At 48.1% G+C, this 19,047-nt stretch overlaps 1 protein-coding gene across 5 annotated transcripts in view; it reads left to right on the top strand.

Moving 5' to 3' along the window:
- Positions 1–11,398: 11,398 nt before the first annotated feature.
- The window catches only part of JDP2 (Jun dimerization protein 2), a 42,024-nt gene continuing 34,375 nt past the window's right edge, over positions 11,399–19,047 (top strand). Inside the window, exons 1-3 of one of the 5 annotated variants that reach the window (XM_031667970.1) lie at positions 12,423–12,440; positions 15,823–16,043; positions 16,261–16,481. In XM_031667970.1, the coding sequence (XP_031523830.1) occupies positions 16,024–16,043; positions 16,261–16,481 (241 nt within the window). In that variant the 5' untranslated portion in view covers positions 12,423–12,440; positions 15,823–16,023. Of the gene's footprint in view, positions 12,039–12,188; positions 12,441–12,556; positions 12,801–15,822; positions 16,044–16,260; positions 16,482–19,047 lie in introns of those variants that run through there. The other 4 variants (XM_021941416.2, XM_003902073.5, XM_003902075.4 and 1 more) reach the window with 4 other exon arrangements.

The raw sequence follows: 19,047 nt of genomic DNA, 5'->3' as shown, positions 1-19,047 counted from the left end.
GCCTTGGTAGAGATCCCAATTCCTCTTCTTCTCTTAACCAGTCAAGCATTGTGCCACTTCTGATGTCACTCTGGGGAAGAAAGCTCAGTGCTAGATTAGGCCAAAATGGGTGTTCAGTCTTCAGGGGATCATATCATCAGGGAGTCACCTTCCCAGGGGCACCACTGCCTCTGAGAGATTAGTTGAGAACCCTTGATGAACTCTGATCTTCCGTTGCTTACTTTAAATGCATCTAATATTGATGGAACATTTTCCCAAATAGCTCTAATGCCATAATTGTGTTTGAGATTTATACATATGCATATCAATACAAGTAGTTTGCATGGTGATTTAGGATTTCTTTTTAAAGGACACATACTTTCTAGGCCTCAAGAACCTAAATTGAGATATGCTGTTTTCAGATAAAGAAAGAACCAGGTGTTAATGTAATTAAAGCAGGTATTACAGTCAACCTTGACCCAAAAGACCAAGAAGTCATCCTTGAATTAAGATTCATTTGGCCACAGCCTATAAAAACCCAAGGAGTGGCCGGGCACAGCAGCTCACACTTGTAATGCCAACACTTTGGGAGGCCGAGGTAGGTGGACCACCTGAGGTCAGGTGTTCAAGACCAGCTTGGCCAACATGGTGAAACCCATCTCTACCAAGAAGTACAAAACTTAGCTGGGCATGGTGGCATGTGACTGTGGTCCCAGCTACTCGGGAGGCTGAGGTGGGAGAACCCCTTGAACCTGGGAGGTGGAGGTTGCTGTGAGCCGAGATCGTGCTACTGCACTCCAGCCTGGGCAACAGAGTGAGATCCTGTCTCAAAACAAAACAAAACAACAAAACCCCAAGGAATGGATGTCCCCAAAAGGCAACTGCAAAGACGTCCTCTGATAGAAGGTCTAGTGGTATCATCTCACTTTCCACTGATAATAGTAACCCTTTCTTCTTGGAGAGGCCTAGTCCCAAAGGAGAAACCTCCAAGAACCAGAAACTAAGTTTTTACACGTGGACCTCAAAGAAGAAGTCTTTCTTCTTTGCTTTGCTTTATTCTTTTGGAAACCCTGTGAAAAAGGTAAGGAAGGGATTACCAACCAGTTAAGCAACACTGGGAAATGCCTTTATTCAGTCCCTACCCAACCACATGCAGCCCTGGGGTTAGGCGCATCCATGTTTGACTTCATTTAGTCCTGACAGTGACCCTACACAGTAGGAACCACTACCTTCCCTTTACCAAAGGGGGAGTCTCAGAGAAGAAGCAGTGGCCCTGGGATTTAAATCTAGCATTCTTTCCACCACCCCAGGCTGCCTATGTCATATGACTTTTATGGGTCTCATTTTCCTAGATGGAAAATTAAGGGTCCTGGTTAACACAGTGAAAAAAAAAAAAAAAAAAAGAAAATTAGGGTGTTGGAATATGGAATGTCTAAGGCCAATGTTCATTCAAACTCCATGATTCTACAAATATTATTCTCTGCCATTAAAAAAATGGAATTGAAGCATAGAAATGATCTTTGTTTATAGAGTCACAAAAGAAGTCAGGTGTAGGTGAGTCCTGCTTACCCTATTTATGCCTAGTGTTCCATTATTGGAACACTAAGCTTATGGGAGTTATTTCTATTCTACTGCTCAAGGTCATCGCCAAGGTCTAATTTTTCACACAAAAAATGGCAACTTCTGGCATAAATGGGTTAAAACCAGGTCTCTGGGCTCCCTTCTCATTGAGCAATGGACAGTTGGGGAGGCTCCTGGTATTAGAGACAACACATCCTTCAGTGTCTTTGTTTATTTAGCATCCAGGCAGTCTTACTGCCAGCAGCTTGTCCCTTGAAAAAAGTTTCAGCCTCTCCTCCTAGGCAAGCAGCAGCCTGAAACTCCGAGCCAAGCTGGGTTTTAGGAGCCACAGTTGGGCATCTTGCTGGGGGAGGGCCAAACCATAGCATCCAAGAGCTGCCTTCCTGAGCCCTTACTACGTGGTAAGCACTGTTCCAAGTGGGCAGGAACTCATTCAACCTTCATGACACGCCTATGGATTGGGTATTATCATGCACACTCCATTTTAATGATGATGAAATTGAGCATGGAGAGGTTAAGTAACTTGCCCAAGGCCACACAGCTAGTAAGCTTCGGAGACACGATGCACACAGAAGCAGTCTAGTCCCAGAGTCTATACTCCTTACCACTGCCTTGTACGATACATTAGTCTTGAAAGTCCAGACATGTGAAAACCGTGTAAATGGCCTGAGACACCAACAGGGCCAATGGGTCTGGAAGAACTATGGCTGGGCAGTGGAGTCTGAAGAGATCTCCTCTAGCTCTGAAACTCTGACCTGTGGGAAGAAAGAAAGGTAGAACAAACTTCTTTGCCCCAAAACAAGTTACTAACTTTTTAAAGTTTATTTTTTGTGGAGACAGAGTCTTGCTGTGTTGCCTAGGTCAGTCTCCAACTCCTGACCCCAAAAGATCCTCCCACCTTGACTTCCAAAAGTGCTGGAGTTACAGGTGTGAGCCACTGTGCCAGGCCATGTAGGAAGAGCTTTTAAAAGGGTACCTGCCCCTGTGCCAGTGGAGTGGGATAGTCCCAGGGCACCAAGCTGATTTGATTAAGAGTTTCTGACAAATGGAGGAAGGCTGGTTCCAATGGTTTTTATTTATTTATTTTTAACTATTATTTTTTAATTTATCCTTTCAAGTTTCCAATGATCTAATGGTTTTTCTACCTGTCTCTTAACACCCCTCAAAACTCCCTTTTATGTTCATAATTATTGAGTTAATTCACTAGTTATTCATCCACCTAAGGACTGGGCCAGTCTTCCTCATCATTTCATGATGCTGTGAGCCCTGCACATAGAAATAATCAAATATTTATTGAATGAATGAATGAATGATTGAAGGAAGGAATGAATAAAAATCCAACTCTGTGGTCTGAAATACACTCTCAGAGCTCTTGGGGAAGGATCGTACAGGGGAGGGCACAAACATAACAAGCTGGCATTTGAGGAAGTATTTGAAAGGAAAGGCAGGCTTTAAAAAGGAGGAAGGAGAGGATTAGGGAGGTGTATTTAAGAGATAGAGAAACGCCAGCGGGAGGAGGCGGGTGGGGGAATTGTGGGCACAAAACCTGAAAGGAAGCCTGTGAACCTGGCCAGGGCTACCAAAGAAGCCCTTGTCCCAAGGTCCCCCTCCAGAGGCCTTCTGACCTCCCTCAGCGCCCACCTCCCACCCCCAAACACCCCTGAGGCCAGCGCAGAGGTGTCTCCTCTTACAGGAGTGCATTCTAATTGCAAAATCGTATCCTCGTTTTTCAAGGAGAGCCGATTCCTCCAGTTCCAAGTGTGGGGGCCTTTTCTGGTCTATGGGGACCTATTCTGGTCTCTAGGGGTGAGTTTCCAGGAGCCCAGGTACTGAGCAGGCTGAGCTGCTCTCTAGAAGGTACACTTTGGCTGACTTAGGGCAGTGTGCTGAGACATGCAGGTGTCAAAACCTGGCCCGGATTGCCTGGAGCTGGAAGAGCCTTCCAAGAAGTGAAAATCCCACCCCTCCCCCGCCTAGGCCTACACAACAGCCCAGTCATAGGGGCCCCCTTGGCTCCTCCCCACACCGCTCTCTACCACACCACCAAATTGTTGAGTGTAAGAGGAAACGCTACCTCCCGCAGAAAACCTAAGGGGACTTTTTTTCCCCTTCAATAAACATTTGCTGAAATAACTTTTTATTGGTGGTTGTTTTAAAATGCATAGCAGAAAAAGAGTCCTGAGAATTATTTCCACCATAACTTTTGTTCAGTGAGATCTGTGTCATCAGTGGGGACCTCAATTTCCTCACCTGTAAAATACGGCCTCTTCCTCGCTTTAATATTCTACAAGTTTGTGCTGCATAAGGTGTAACTGTTAATTACATCTCTGCTCAACAAGCATCTGTTCAACAAGTATTCTTTAAGTGCCAAGAGCCCAGACCGCTTTCAACATTATCAGGGCTACAAAAGAAATTATTTCCTTACATTTTTATTTAAATAAATGTAATCACATATTTGGCATATCGAGTGTCAAACATAAGCTCAGCACATGGTAGGTGCTATAGGAGTTTAAAATTTTTTAAGATACTGTCCCTACTGATAACTTCAAGCATGTTGGAATGATAATGCATATGTGAAATAAGGAGAAAAATTTTAAATGGCATATGAGTAGATGTTAGAAGGGAAATGCTAGTTAAGGTCAGAAGAGGGAGAAATCACTGTGGGTATGACCCATCTGTGAAGGTGTCATAGTAGGGAGCTTGAGTTGACTGAACAATAATGTTGATGGTTATGATGGTGATGGTGGTGGTGGTGATGAACACAGCCAAATGTATTGCGCTTGTGGCAGATACTGATATGGTGTTTCATAAGATCATATTTAATCTTCATATAGACCCTCTAATGTAGGCACCATTATTGTCCTCATTTAACTGTTGAGGAAACTGAGGCCCAAACTTTTTTTTTTTTTTTGAGATGGAGTTTTGCTCTTATTGCCCAGGCTGGAGTGCAAAGGCGCGATCTTGTCCCACTGCAACCTTCGCCTCCTGGATTCAAGCTATTCTCCCGCCTCAGCCTCCCGAGTACCTGGGATTACAGGTGCCCACCACCATGTCTGGCTAATTTTTTTGGTATTTTTAATAGAGATGGGGTTTCAGCATGTTGGTCAGGCAGGTCTCAAATTCCTGACCTCAGGTAATCCACCCACCCTGGCCTCCAGAAGTTCTGGGATTACAGGTATGAGCCACCACACCCAGCCCCAAATATTTTATGGAAGAATCTAACCAACTATACACCTTCTGGGAGTGGGAGGCGGGGATGAAGAAGAAAGAAAAAAGTGGAGAAGGGTCTTTGGTTTTCCTAGAAGCAGCACTGTGTGAGTGCTAAGTGAAAATATCTTTGTAGTATAATATCTAATGCCTATATTTTCAGATTAAACCCTCTCTTAAAAAGAACTTGAGGCCTCTTTAGACTGTACATTTTTATAGCTATAATGTACTCTTTCAGATCTGAGCAAATACAACAAACTCATCTCAGATCTTATCTCTGACAACCTGGTTTGACTTTCATGATAGTTGGGAAGCCTGTGTTAAAGGACAGGGGATTTGAGGAGACTTGCAGATTTTGCGATTGTGCCTTTCTTTCTTGATCTTCTGGGACACCTTTTGTCTCCTAACTCCTTTACCTCCTAAGACTGAGTTCTAGACTAGCTTCTGTTTGTTTGTTTGTTTGTTTATTTATTTATTTACTTAAAGGACAAGGTCTTGCTTTGTAGCCCAGGCTGGAGTGCAGTGGTGCAATCATAGCTCACTGCAGCCTCAAACTCGTGGGCTCAGATGATCTTCCTGTCTCAGCTTCCCAAGTTGCTGCAACTACAGGTGTGTGCCACCACACTTGGCTTTTTTTTTTTTGAGACAGGGTCTCACTCTGTCATCCAGTCTGTAGTGCAGTGATACAATCTTGGTTCACTGTAACCTCTGCCTCCTGGGTTCAAGTGATTCACCCACCTCAGCCTCCCCAGAAGCTGGGACTACAGGTGTGCGGCATCATGCCCAGCTAATTTTTGTATTTTTTGGTAGAGCCAGGGTTTCACTATGTTGGCTAACCTAGTCTCAAACTCCTGACTTCAGGTGATGCACTTGCCTAGGCCTCCCAAAGTGCTGGAATTACAGGCGTGAGCCAGCGCTCCCAACCACGATGGGCTATTTTATTTTTATTTTTGTAGAAATGGAATCTCGCTATCTTGCCCAGGCATGCCTCGATTTCCTGGCCTCAAGTGATTCTCCCACTGTGGCCTCTCAAAGTGCTGGGGTTACAGGCGTGACCCACTGGCCTCACTCATTCATTCATTTATTAACTCAAGATTTCTATGTTAATCACCTATGATTTAAAATTTAATATGACTAAAACATCATCTTTCATCTAAAAAAGTTTGATCAGGATTTACGATCCTGGTGTCAACTTCAGGAACCCCCTATAGATGGATGACCTGCACAATGACATCCTCAACCTGGGTCTTTTATCCTCTCTCCATGTGTTTTCAGGACATATTTTAAAACATAATACTCTGGAAGCAGAATGCATATGCATCAGGTTTTCCCTAAATCACTCATGTCCTCATTTCCCCATTTTTTTAATGAATATTATTCATCTTCTTGGGCCTCTAGTCTGTCATCATTTATGGGCAGGGATGATCTCTTCGTTTCTGCTTGGCCTCCTCAAATAGGGTGGCACGTGGTGCATGGCTCATAGCAAACTTCAAGATTGTCTGACTAAGTCATTTAAATGACTAACTGAATTCTGAGCGGTGAGAAGGCATTCAGTACAGTTCTGTATTTAGTCTCGCAGAGGTTGGGTGGCATGTGATAGATGAGGCAAGAATAGCAAACCGATAAAATTCCACGGTGTCAGTTCAGCACTCCTTTATAAGCTTGACTTTGGGTCATTTTATTCATGTATTCTTCAGCATTCTTTTATTGAGCATTGTCAGAAAACTTGAGTCAAACTACCATAGCAAGAAAGAGAAAGGGGCTATATTAACTCCAATACTGTGAAGTTCAAAGACCAATTCAGCATGTTTTCATGGCGTATTAGAGATTCAGGAACTCAAATGATAATCTCATGCCTATTTCTCTTTTTCCATGTCTTGGCTCCTTTTTTTCTTTTTTTTTTTTTTGAGACAGATTCTTGCTCTGTCGTCCAGGCTGGAGTGCTGTAGTGCAGTGGCACGATCTCGGCTCATTGCAAGCTCCGTCTCCCAGGTTCACGCCATTCTCCTGCCTCAGCCTCCCGAGTAGCTGGGACTACAGGTGCCCACCACTACGCCCAGCTAATTTTTTGTATTTTTTAGTAGAGATGGGGTTTCACTGTCTTAGCCAGGATGGTCTCCATCTCCTGACCCCCTGACCCACCCGCCTCGGCCTCCCAGAGTGCTGGTAATATAGGCGTGAGCCACCGCGCCCGGCCAGGTTCTCTTTTACTCTCTGTGTTGGTTTCTTTCTCAGGCAGACTTTTGTCACATGACAGAAAAAATGGCCATCCACAGCCACAAACTACCTTCATACACTGGTGTTTTAAAGGAAAGGAACCCATCTCTTCTTTGGTATTTAGATGTCAAATCTCAAGAAACACTCTAATTGGCCCTGTTTGAGTCATGTGCTCATCCCTGAACCAATCACTATGGCTTTGGATGTGGACTGCTCTAATTGGCCAATTCAGGTCGCACCCCTCACATCTGGATGGGGGCAATGAGGCCCCTCCAGGGCCACAGGGAAGAGGGAGAGAAGTGGTTCTCCAAAGAAAGGAATGCTGAGAACAACATACATCCACTATACTCCTCCTCTCCCTAATCTACCTGCCCCAGCTTTTTTTTTTTTTTTAAATAGAGATGGGGGTCTCACTGTATTGCCTGGGTTGCTTTTGAACTCCTGAGCTCAAACAATCCTCCTGCCTCAGCCTCCCAAAGTGCTAGGGTTACAGGTATAAGCCACCATACCTGGCCTTTTTTTGTTTGTTTTTTGGAGACAGGGTGGTCTCACTGTCACCTAGGTTGGAGTGCTGTGGAGTGGTCACAGCTCACTGTAACTTCAGACCTTCAGACTCCTGGGCTCAAGCCATCCTCCTGCCTCAGCTTCCCAAATAACTGGACTATAGGCACATGTCACCATGCCCCGTTGTTGTTGTTGTTTTTTAAATTTTTTTTTTTTTTTTTTTTGTAGAGACAGGGTGTTGCTATGTTTCCTAGGGTGGCTTCCTACCTTGGCCAGCTAAAGTGCTAGACACAAGTATGAGCCACTACACTCAGCCTGCTCCAGCATTTTAACCAGAGAAGTTACCATTTCTTCATCCTCCCAAAACTGTATTGTGTTAGAAGATTAAAGAGAAGACACTAGGCTTTTCCAAGAGATGGTTGCATTTGTATGGATGCTGATTTATTCTTAAATCTTTAGACATATTTTATAACATTCTCATTGGTGGTCATTGGAAGAGAAGCCTTCCCATTCCTAGCTCACAAGTTTTCTTCTCAAATATTTTAGCCTTGAATATTTATATAGACACATCTCTATGTATGTATATTCATATATATGTAAATGTTTCAAAATGTTAAATTAGACATCCCCCCACCCCCCTTACCAAGTCACTACCACTCCAGGGAAGAGCTTGGGAGGCTTGTTTCTCCTGGTGGGTGTTTGATTGATTGAGGGAAGAGCAACAGGAAGAAATCACCATAAACAGGTTTATGTAATTTGCAGACTACAATAACAGCTAGTTTCAACTTCACGTTTGATTTCATGATACCATCCTGCTTTTCATTGTAAGAATTCTGCACGGCATAAGTTTTTGTTTCAAGCAGAGCAAAACATTTGCTTTTGAAAACTGTGTGATAACTCCATGGATCACCAGGGACATCTGAAAAACTGATATTGAGATTGACTTTATCCATACCAGGCTTGCAAAATCAAACGCTCCCAAGGGCTAGGCAGGTTGGGTGGAGACTGTGTCAAACTGGGTGTTTAAGTCCCATTTCAAGGGGCAGCTTCCAGTGGACTTCAGCCTATTGTTGCCATAAGGAAGTGCATGCCATGGAAGATATTAATTGTTTACTATTTTCTGGTTCCTTTCTCCTCCGTGGTCCATGGGAGGACTGAGCTTCCTTGCATCTTTGAAATTAAGAATGGCCATGTGACTTGCTTTGGCCAATGAAACATAAGCTAAAGTGATGTATGTCACTCCAGGAGGAAATATTTCACTGCTAGTGCTCGGCCCTCTCTACTTCTTTTTCTCTGCCCTGGTGGCCATGAATGCACTTGTTGATATGAAGGTATCAATACTGAGGCATCCCTGGAGAATCACTTCAATCCACAGTTGTCTTGTGTGAGTGGGAAGTAGCCTTTCTTTTGTTAAGCCAATGAGTTTGGGGGGATATTTGTTACTGCAGCAAAACCTAGCTTATCTTGACTATTACATATGCCCAATGTTGCCTGACTTTGATATTTTTAAAAGAGAAGTTTGAAATCTAGATTTTTTATATGAAATCTTTGCTATATTAAAACTTTTTTTCTACAATTATTTTTTTGAGATGGGGGTCTTACTATGTTGCCTAGGCTAGACTTGAACTCCTGGGCTCAAATGATCCTTCTGCTTCAGTCTCCTGAGTAGCTGGTACTACAGGTGAGCACCACCATGCCTGTCTTTTAAAAAAACAAATTTAAGGTTGAAGCCAGAAAAGCTAGATTTTCAGCCCTGCCAGCTACGGGTATGCAATTTTGGTCTATAGAATTTGAGTAGAGACTGGAGCAGCAATCCTGTCTGAACTCCTACAGTGCTTATAGCCTGTGTTGCATCATTAGCTCTTAGCTACTCTTGGTCTTGCTATTCATTAGCTTGTAAATCATTTTTCCTAATTAGACGGGACGTAGGAACAGGTGAGAAATCATGTCTTAAAGTTTGTGTACCTTGAGGGTGCACAGATTTTCAGTAAATACTAGGATAAAGACTAGTTGACTGGCTGATTACTCAGAACTATCACTTTCTGCTTTGATTTTGGAGGAGCAGGTCTGGGGAATTCATTATTTTACCTCACCATTTCAGTTTTCCCCTCTTTGCAAAGAGCTTGGGATTCATCAATGTCCATTAAACTTTAAAATGAAATAGTCCACATAAGTCAGAGATGCAAACCCACTGTATTAATTAGGACTTTTCTAATTGCAAGTAATAGGAAACCCAAATTCAAACTGCCTTGGATAAGACATAATTTACTGATTCCTATAGCTAAAACCTGCAGAGGTCAGGATAATGTCAGGCATGACTGAATTCAGGAACTCAGGCAATGTCATTGGAACTTGATCTGTCTTTCCCTCCGTGGCTTGGCTCTACTCTTCCTCCCATTAGCTTCACTCTCAGTAGATCACTTTCATGTGGTGGCTTCTGGCAGCTTCTCTTTCCAGCAGATCCACAAAATTCCCAGTCTTATGAGATTTACTTGGGATACATGAGGATCTCTCAATCAGCCCATTGGCTAGGGCTGGGTGTGTTAATCAGGACTTTTCTAGTTCTGATAGGAAATTTAAATTCAAACTGCCTTAGGCTGAGTCACTTGTCTGTCCCTAAGAGCCAGCGGTAGATCAGCTCCATCCAGCATCCAATGTCTGCATAAAGGACCCAGTTTATGCCTCTCCCTCTAGCCACTCCCAGAGGCAGTGACTATGTAGAGGGGCCTAGTAGGGAGTATGTGACCAGAAGGGAGGCCTTGAAGCTGTGTTCTTATAGCATCCTATATGAAATTGAAAAACTCCATATCAAATAACAGAGAAGACCTAATGGAGATTATAGGTAGGTAGAGGGGACTAAAGACCTCCCAAGTCACCCCTTGGTGCCACCCCTGTAACATATTTAATTTGTGGGGGAAGCAAAGGCCCAGTAGGACTGCTGGTGGCCCAGCCACAGTCCAAAACAGGCCCTAGAGAGGACGAGCTCTAACCACACACCCTAATTATTAGTCCCTGCATACAGATCAGTTTATTTTATCCAGAGCCCCAGCCGAAGACACATCAAGTAGTATTGCCTCTGTTCTATGTTTTGTTCCATATAAACATCCAGACACAGGTCTCATGGGAGAAACATCATAAGGCAGTTTCACAGTCCCTGGCTTTGATCTTTACGCTGTAGTAAAGGTGTCATTGGCCTTTCTAGGGCGGAGAGTCATGCTCTTCCACAAGAGTATCAAATTACTGCTCATTTTCCAATGTACAGTCTTTCAGGGTCTTGCTTTCCGCTTACCTGCCCACACCAATGCTGTGAGGGAGACGGCTAAGGGCGAAGGTGAAAATGGTCAGGCAATGTCATTGGGACTTGGTCTGTCTCTCCTTCTATTAGCCCAATTCTTTTATCCAGAAAGATTTCACTGCACTGGGGAAATAAGGAGAATAAAGTCTCATGCACTCACTCACATGGGAGAGACGTGCATGTTCGGGTTTGATCAATTGCACGCATCTGTCTCAAGTCTTGTTGTTTCTTTCACTCTGAGCATCTGCACTCCAAGAAGGCATGAACTTTTTTCTTTCACTTCCTTTCTTCTATGGGTGATGACCTGACATCACTCTCAGAAGGAGGCCGAAAGTCGCTGAGTATAAAACTCATCACTCCTATCTGGCTTAGGCAGAAGGTAGGGGGCTCGATGGGTACCCAGGAGCATTGGAGGTAGGAGATGCCACCTAGGGAATCCCGTTCTACCTGAGGGCTCTGTGTCTCTGCCTTTGTAGACTGCAGGGCACCATGGATGTCACCTTCCCTCTGGAGTCCCCTTCACCATTTTCTCTCTAGGAGGATGGAAGGTGGGAGTGGGGTTGGCTATTGAAGCTGTAACCGGGAAGAAGGCCACTTGGGGTCTGCTGAGGGCTGGCTCTGCTCACTGCTGTGTCCGGAGTGGAAAGGAGAAGCCCGCTGGAGCAGGGCACAAGCCCAAGGGTCAAACTGTGCCAGCAGCAGAGCAAGCCGCGGTCTCAGGCTGCAGCCCTAGCGGAGGGCAGGCTGGTGCAGCGAGCCGCCTCGGGGCCTAAGGGCGCTGGCGGGGGCCGGTGGGTAGGGGTAGGAGTCCCCAGATGCCTTCATCTCAGCCCATCCTTCTCCACCGAAAAATAAAGCAGGCTGGCGAGATCGCCTCCTCACCCGCTCAGTCCTGAAGTGTCCAAGGATGAAACTGTGCTGAAATTGTCCCTGTCTCTCTCAGTTTGGGGGGAAGCGCCGGGATTGAGGTACATGGTTAACACAGGCTGTGCGTGAAGGGGCTTTTGACTTGTCCCCCAGTCCCGGCCTCTCGCTTCTCTCTCCCAGCGCTGCGGCTGCCTGGCGGGCACAAGCCGAGCGGCGGTGCGCGGGGGGTGCGCTTACATAACCGCTCGCCGCGTCCTGCTTTCTCGCGCGCTCCTGCACCATGGGGTGGCGGAGCCGGGGGACTGGATGGAACCCGGGCCGCCCCCGCGGGGACAGGAGCGCAAGCGGCAGCGGGAGGAGGGCGCCCAAGGCGGCGGGGGAGGTTAAGGTCAGTGGGTGTGAAGCGCCGGCTCCACACCCCTCCTCCTCGGTCCCCTCCTTCCCTTCCTCTCCGTCCCCCTCTGACGTCTGGAGCTGGCAGCTCGGCCGGTTCCGCATTCCCGACCCCTCCCCGCCGCCCAGGGGCCGCTACATAGCCGGGGCTGATGCAACCCGTCCCGCCGCCCGCCACAGCCTGCGGGAGGGACGCTCGGCGGCCGCGACGGGGGGCGCTGGCGGCAGCGGACGCTGCAGCGGCGGCGGGGCTGGCGCCGCGGCGGCTCCCGGGCCGGGACAGGCCTGGGCACCGGGCGGAGCTCCGCGGCCGGGCGGCAGCGGCGCGGAGCGGGCACGGCGCCTGTAGCCGGGCCCCGGCCCTGGGGGCGCCGCCTCCGCCCGCAGCTTCTGCACGGTGGGTGCGAGGGCGCGCGCCGGGGGCGCTGGGCCGGGCCGGGCCGCGGGCGGGCGGGCGCGGCGCGGGCACTCTGGGCCCGGCCGCCCCGCGCGGGCGGAGCGCGAGGAGCCACAGCCCAGCCCCGCGGGGAGGCTCCCGCAGCCCAGGGACCCCGAGCTTTCCCTGCGCCGGGCGCTGCAGCCGGGCCCCTCCCGCGAGGCGCCCGGCAGCCCCAGGCTTCCTTTTGGTTCCCGCCCCGGGACGGGAGGCTCCGTCCGCTCCCTGGGCAGCCGGGGCGCTCCCTCCTTCTCCCTCCCGCGCTCTCCTCCCGTGTCCGTTTGCAGGGAGGTGCTCTCCTCGGGCGGCGGGGAAGGCGGGGTGAGTGGGGAGAAAACTGCCCGCGGGCTGTGCGGTTGGAGATGGAGGGTGAAGGGCCAGGGAGGTGCGGGGTTGGGGTGGGAGTTCGACTGTGGAGGGATGACAAGGACCTGCTGGCAGGGAGGAAGCGCGACTCCCGGAGGACCCGGACCTGGAGGAGAGTATTGAGAAGGGCTCTGGATTTCCATCCAATGAAGGCACCTTCTCTCATGGCCATTGCTTTGGAGCTCTGGGCTGGGAAAGGATCTAGGGGTGGCCGGGGTCCCCTTTGGGCTCTCCTGTCTCCCACGCCAGGTTATATAAGGAGGCAAGCAGGCTCCTGTAGGTAACCAGCCTCTCCCTTGCCCAGCCCAGCTTAGAAGGCTCTCCTCTGCTCCTCCCCTCAAAGGAGGTTGTCGAGGGGTAGGGGTGCAGTTGGGGGTGGGAGAGTGTGGGGGTGGAGTGGGCCTTCCACCTGGACCCCTGGACCTTGGGATGGCAGAGCCAGGCTTTGCCTGGGTCAGTGGGAGGAGCAGGGAAGATGAGGAGGCTGGGGAAGATGGGGAGGTCCTGGCTCTTTTGCAGGGATGGAAAGGCTGGTGGAAGGAGAAATCAACCGACCCCCTTGGGTCATCTCCAGTTGCAAGATGTCCTGGCCCTTGCCTAGGGTGCTGCCCTCCCTATTGGAATCCAGGGCATGGGGCTATGGCCCGACCACGTGTGCTTAGGGCAAATGTGCTCAGGTCTGTATCTCAGAAAGGGCTTGCAGCCTGCTTAGGCGTGTGTACCCAGGCTTAAATCTTGGTGGTCTCTCCCTAGGGTCTTAATTTGAGGAGCATCAGGAATTGGGAAGCTTTGAACCATGTTTGGGTGTACCCAAACGTCCTTTAAGCCCTTGATAGGAACTGCGTTCACATATCTCCCTTCCCCCCAACCTTCCTTCCCTGAGGGTTTTTAAAAAACACTTCCCATTGCTTTTACCTTTCCAGCAAATCTGGCTGCAGCTTGGATGGATGGCTTATCTTCCTTTGCAGGTTTCTAGGGGAGAGTTTAACCAGGTATCAGGTGTGAGCATGGCTCTGATTTTATATAAACCTGAGGATCCAGGCAGAGAAGCAAAATCTATTCTCATACCTCTGGGTGGTTAAGGTTTTGCCTTGTTTAGAGCAGGGAGGATGGATTTCTCAAAGACTCTTCTGTTCCCTTCTACTTTGGCTTTGGTTCAGAGCTGCAGGCAGCTCCAGAATCTTCCTGAAGAGCTGGGTGCTGTGCGATTTGAAGGGCTGCAGGGAGTCATGGGTGTGTAGACCTCCGCCTTTTCTCCTAGGTTGGCTGCAGTCACCTTCAAGGAGATGTGTTGCAAGGTGGTGATAATGCCCCATAGAAAGGGTTTGGATAAGGGTCTCCCCACTCACCTACTGCCTAACTTTTGCAGCTATTACCAGGGAATGCTCCTCCTGACTGCCTGGGTTTGTTGTCATCTCCCTACCTGTTTGCAGGATGTGTGGGCAGCTTTTCCAACCTGCAGAATCCCTGGCAGGAATAGGCTCTCTGGGCCTCGTTTGTAGTGGGGCTACTGGTGTTGCAATGGGTTGTCTCTCTCGAGTGTCTGTTTCCATCTCCCCTCTGGAAAGAAAGGGGCCAATGCCGACTCTAGGCCGGCCTGCTCTGTATTCATTCAGCCCCAGCTCAACTTGAGCAATCAGAGCCAGGGTTGAGGGCAAGCAACATTCTTTTCTGCCTTTCTGCTGCAGGATGCAGTTTGCTTTTTTTCCATGCGAATGAATTATGTTTGAAACCGAAATGGGAGGAAGAGAAAAATGGAGTGAGTGTGTATGGGTATGTGTGTGTGCATACCTATATAGGCAGGGGAGGGCAGCAGGCACATTATTTTTCCATTTTCCTTTAATTAAGGCTCTGTGGAGGTGTGTTTGAAAACAGAGGGTCTCCTATGCCTTTGAGGAGGGTGAGAACACTGTTTTGGCTGCATCCCGGGCCATATGCAGTGTATGGTGGCCAATGAAACCGGGCCTGGCTCGTTCTGTTGCTTGTCTTGGCAGTCGGTTCCGTGGCTTGTATTACCAACTCTGGAACTTAGGGACTGCCAAGCTCCATGTGCCTGTGTATGTGTGTGTGCGTGTGCATGTGTGTGCACACGCGTTCTTGTGTGTGTGTGTGTGTGTGGTTTGGCCTCTCGAAACTCAGCAGAGACAAATGCCTTAGTGACCCAGTCTTGGAATTTTCAGCCTGTGTTTCTTTGCATATTGCTGGCTGTGGGAGGCCTGGCCAGAGCCCACCATTCTTAGTTGTTGTTGTTTTTTAGTCTATTTTCTTGCTGCAGCCCACGGGATTTGGTTGCGGAGCTCCATTTGCAAAGCTTCAGCTGGCCAATGGCATTTTTAAAAAAGAGACCAGGGCGGTTATCACACCTTGTGTGTGTGTCTGTGTTAGGTGTGGTACTGTTAACCCCTGCCAGCCACCAAGGACCAGAACTGGCGTGAAGCCGAAGGGGGAATAGAAAGCTCATCCAGTAGCTGTACGCTCCCAGCTTCCTCTTGCTGCCTGGGTTAAAGATTCCTGGCAGAGATAACTTCATATGTATTTACTGAGCACCTACATTAGGCAGAGCACAAAGCTGTGTTATAGGCAAGGCCCTGGAAGCATTTCTCTGGTCTCCAGGGAAAACCAGGAGTTTCCTGGGGGTTGGTTCCAGGTTCTCCTATGGCTGGGATGGCTGTGCAGGGATCACGGCTGCCAGTGTTCAGTGGCTTCCCTTGAACCCAGCTACCCCTCCTTGTCTTCTTAGGAAGCAGTGCAGGGATGGAGTAGATTAAACGGCACAGGAGATGCTGGCTGTCTGCCTCGGGGCAGGAATGGAAACTAGTTCTTGATGGCACCTTGTTGCCAGTGTCTGTGCAGCCGTGTTCTGGCCTGCAGGGTGGAGGAGACCTTAGAGGAAACCGAGGCCAAGGGCAGGTGCTGGGCCCCATTTCTGCACCTTCTACCCAGCCCTGACCTGGCACCCTTTGTTTCTGTTCTTCAGTCAACTGCCAGGATGCAAGATGGTCCTGCCCCCTTGGGATTTAGAGCTGGAAAGTGGGAGAGCAGAGAATCCTCTGGGGAAAATCCTCTTCATGGCTGCAGGAAAGAGAGACTAGTCCAGAAGGGACCCTGAGGGGTCATCTGGCACTGGTGCCCCTCCAGGAAGGAAGGCCCTGGTGGCCACACTGACTTCACACTTACTATGTGCAGGCACTGTTCCAGGTACTTTCCAAGTATTAACTAATTTAATCCTCTTGACAGTTATACAGGGCAAATAACATTGTTATTCTTACTTTACAGCTGAGGAAAGAGAGGCACAGAGAGGTTAGGGAACTTGCCCAAGGGCACACAGCCAGTAAGGGACAGATCTAGGATTCACACTCAGGTGATCTGGCTCCCAAACCGCCACTCTTAACCCCACCTTCTTCTTGGCCTGCAGAGCTGGGGACAGCCATCTGAAGAGAGCCTTTTGCTGCTCGCCTGCACTCTCAGTCTTGGAGCCCTGCCCCCATCATCTTGCTTCTCACCTTCTGGATCTCCTTGACTTTTGGAAGCTGCGTGACCTACGTCATTCAGATTCCAAGAGAGAGGTCATCCTGGGTGACTCCTTAGCTCCAAGAAGAGGCTTTGTGGTTGATTCTCCAAGATTAATGGTAGCAGGTACTATGCGCCGTGACCACTGGCCTGGCACCTTTCTGACCTTCTCTGTGGACTCCTGCCCTCTGCATCCTGCTCTCTCCTGGGAATCTTCCCAGGCTTTAGCTCCCAAGATCTCCCACTTCTCTTGTTGAGTCTCAGTCGCCATTGCCCATGCCCTGCCCTCAACTGTAAACTCCCTCCCTCCTTGACTTGTCACTCTCACCTCCACGTTCTCTCAGCACCAAGCCTTGAGCCTTAGGCCATCTGCACCCATGTGCATACCCATTCTTATTCCTCATGGCAGCCCAAGCCAGCTGCTGGCCTGGAGGGGAGCTTACCTTCTCAAAGAGGCCCAGGAGTTTTATAGCCTCCTTGAAACCTTTGTTTCTATGGACAGAAAGTTCATGATGCAGATGCTAAGTTTCTCTTAACCTCTTTTTATTTACCTGTCTTTGCCATTCTGGATGAAAATGCTGATTTTAGGGCACTTTCTAACAAGAATGACCCTTATAAATTTGACTCATAAAACAAGACTGTTATTTATTTATAGACACTTCCATTAAAAAAGATGGTGGCTCACGCCTATAATCCCAGCACTTTGGGAGGCCGAGGCGGGCAGATCACCTGAGGTTGGGAGTTCAAGACCAGCCTGACCAACATGGAGAAACCCTGTCTCTACTAAAAAATTAGCCAGGCGTGGTGGTGCAAGCCTGTAATCCCAGCTACTTGAGGCTGAGGCAGGAGAATCACTTGAACCCGAGAGGTGGAGGTTGTGGTGAGCCGAGATCATGCCATTGCACTCCAGCCTGGGCAACAAGAATGAAACTCTGTCTCAAAAAAAAAAAAGAAAAAAAAAAAAAAGATTTAAGGCGTTAGGTTTGTGCAAAAGTAATCGCAATTTTTGCCATTATGCTCAATGGCAAAAACCGTGATTACTTTTGCACCAACCTAATATCTTACAGATTTACATACAAAAAAATGAGAGAAGAAAACCAGAGGAAAAAGCTTAATAAGTTACCTTTAACTTTTCTTTTGGCTGAAATGATACTTCATGTTAGTATCTCCCAGGAGGCTCTATTTTCTAGACTTGAAATGTTTTGTGGCTTTTCTTCTGCTTGTACAAGGCAGTGCCCTAACTGTGTGCCCACAGGCCACTGAGGAAGAGTAGAGAGTACAGCTATCAGACCTTTTTTTTTTTTTTCAAGTTCTTTCCTCTTAGATCCATCTGGTCCCCATTTTCTTCAAGCTGGCTTTCGGGGAGCTGCATCATAATCTTAGGATCAACAACAGCTTAGGGTTCACTGTGACCTTCTGAACCTCATCTATCTGATTCATGCCTTGCTAGTCAGTCGCCATCTTGGATGTGTGCTTCACCCAGCTTTCCTTCACTGGCTGACTTCCAACTTATTCCTGGTCAGTGTCCCGCATTGCCAAAGTCTTCTTGGATTCTAGGCCTCTATTTTGAGGCACAAGCCCCATTTTCCAGTGTTGGTGTTCTGCCAATGTATAGAGCTTGCTCCTTATTTATGCCCCCTAGTTACTCATGGAGACACCGAGGATGTTTATCTGCCTTTCAGACCTCCTGGGCCCTGAAGGGAAAAAACTCTGGGTTCTTCTCCTGAAGCTTTTAGTGCGTAGTTCTTCTTTTCCTACTAAATTGTTTCCGTATGGAACAACCAGTGTGGGAGATGATTTCACCTCTTGTCATCTTTCCTAAGTCTTCCTTGAAGTGGGTAAGTCCCTTCTGGATGTTATTGGTTCCTTGCCGCTGCCACCTCCACTGCCCCCTCCCCCTTTTTATAGATCCTTAAATCACATCAAATTGTTTTATTTTTCAAATCACTAAAGTTGCCTTTCTGCCTTAGATCGTCAGCCAGCTCTTTGCAGTTAATGAGGATCCAATTATGAAAGGCAGCTGCTCAGCTCCTCCATCTTCTGTGCCCCCCTACCAGAGATGTTTAGGATGACTTCCGGCTGGTGAATGTCAGCTGCTGTGGTTGTCTCCTAGGAATGGCATGGCTGAGGGCTTTGTGGTTTGTATCTGAGCAGTTAGGGGGCTCTTTTGTAGGGGGCGGAAAGATAGGGGACTTTTGCTTCTACAAAGGAAAGACTAGTGCCTTGTCTCCTGGGTGAGGCTTGTCACTGGGATGGATTCACAGGGGAACAGGAATGGCAAAATTTAGGGGCCCCCGCTCCCAGAGGGTGGCCGCCCCTTCAGGGGGTTCCACAGTAGCAGAAAATTCGTTATATTTGGGGATCATTCGTTAGTGTCTCATTTCTACCATCTGTGTGAGAATAAACAGAAGTTGCAAACAGCCTATCATTCCCGGAACAGAATGGGGTCTGGCTTCCATCTCCCAGAGATGGAAGGTTTAGGCACGGAAATACACAGAAGCCTCTGGAGTGTTTTTCTTGGGGTCTACTGTGGGAATGAATAACTTGGAGGTGAAATTACAGCCTGATAATGAGCATCTAAGCTTCCAGAGACGGATTCTTACCCCATTTGCTGAATTTTGCTCTGCTGTGAATTTGCTGTCATTTGTTCATTCATTTATTTACTTAGTTCTTACTTCAACAAGTATTATTG

This window comes from Papio anubis, chromosome 7 (assembly GCF_008728515.1).
Source record: "Papio anubis isolate 15944 chromosome 7, Panubis1.0, whole genome shotgun sequence".
In the NCBI taxonomy this organism is placed as follows: domain Eukaryota; kingdom Metazoa; phylum Chordata; class Mammalia; order Primates; family Cercopithecidae; genus Papio; species Papio anubis.
The sequence above is the reverse complement of the archived record's forward strand: the minus strand, read 5'-3'. Positions and strand labels throughout refer to the sequence as shown.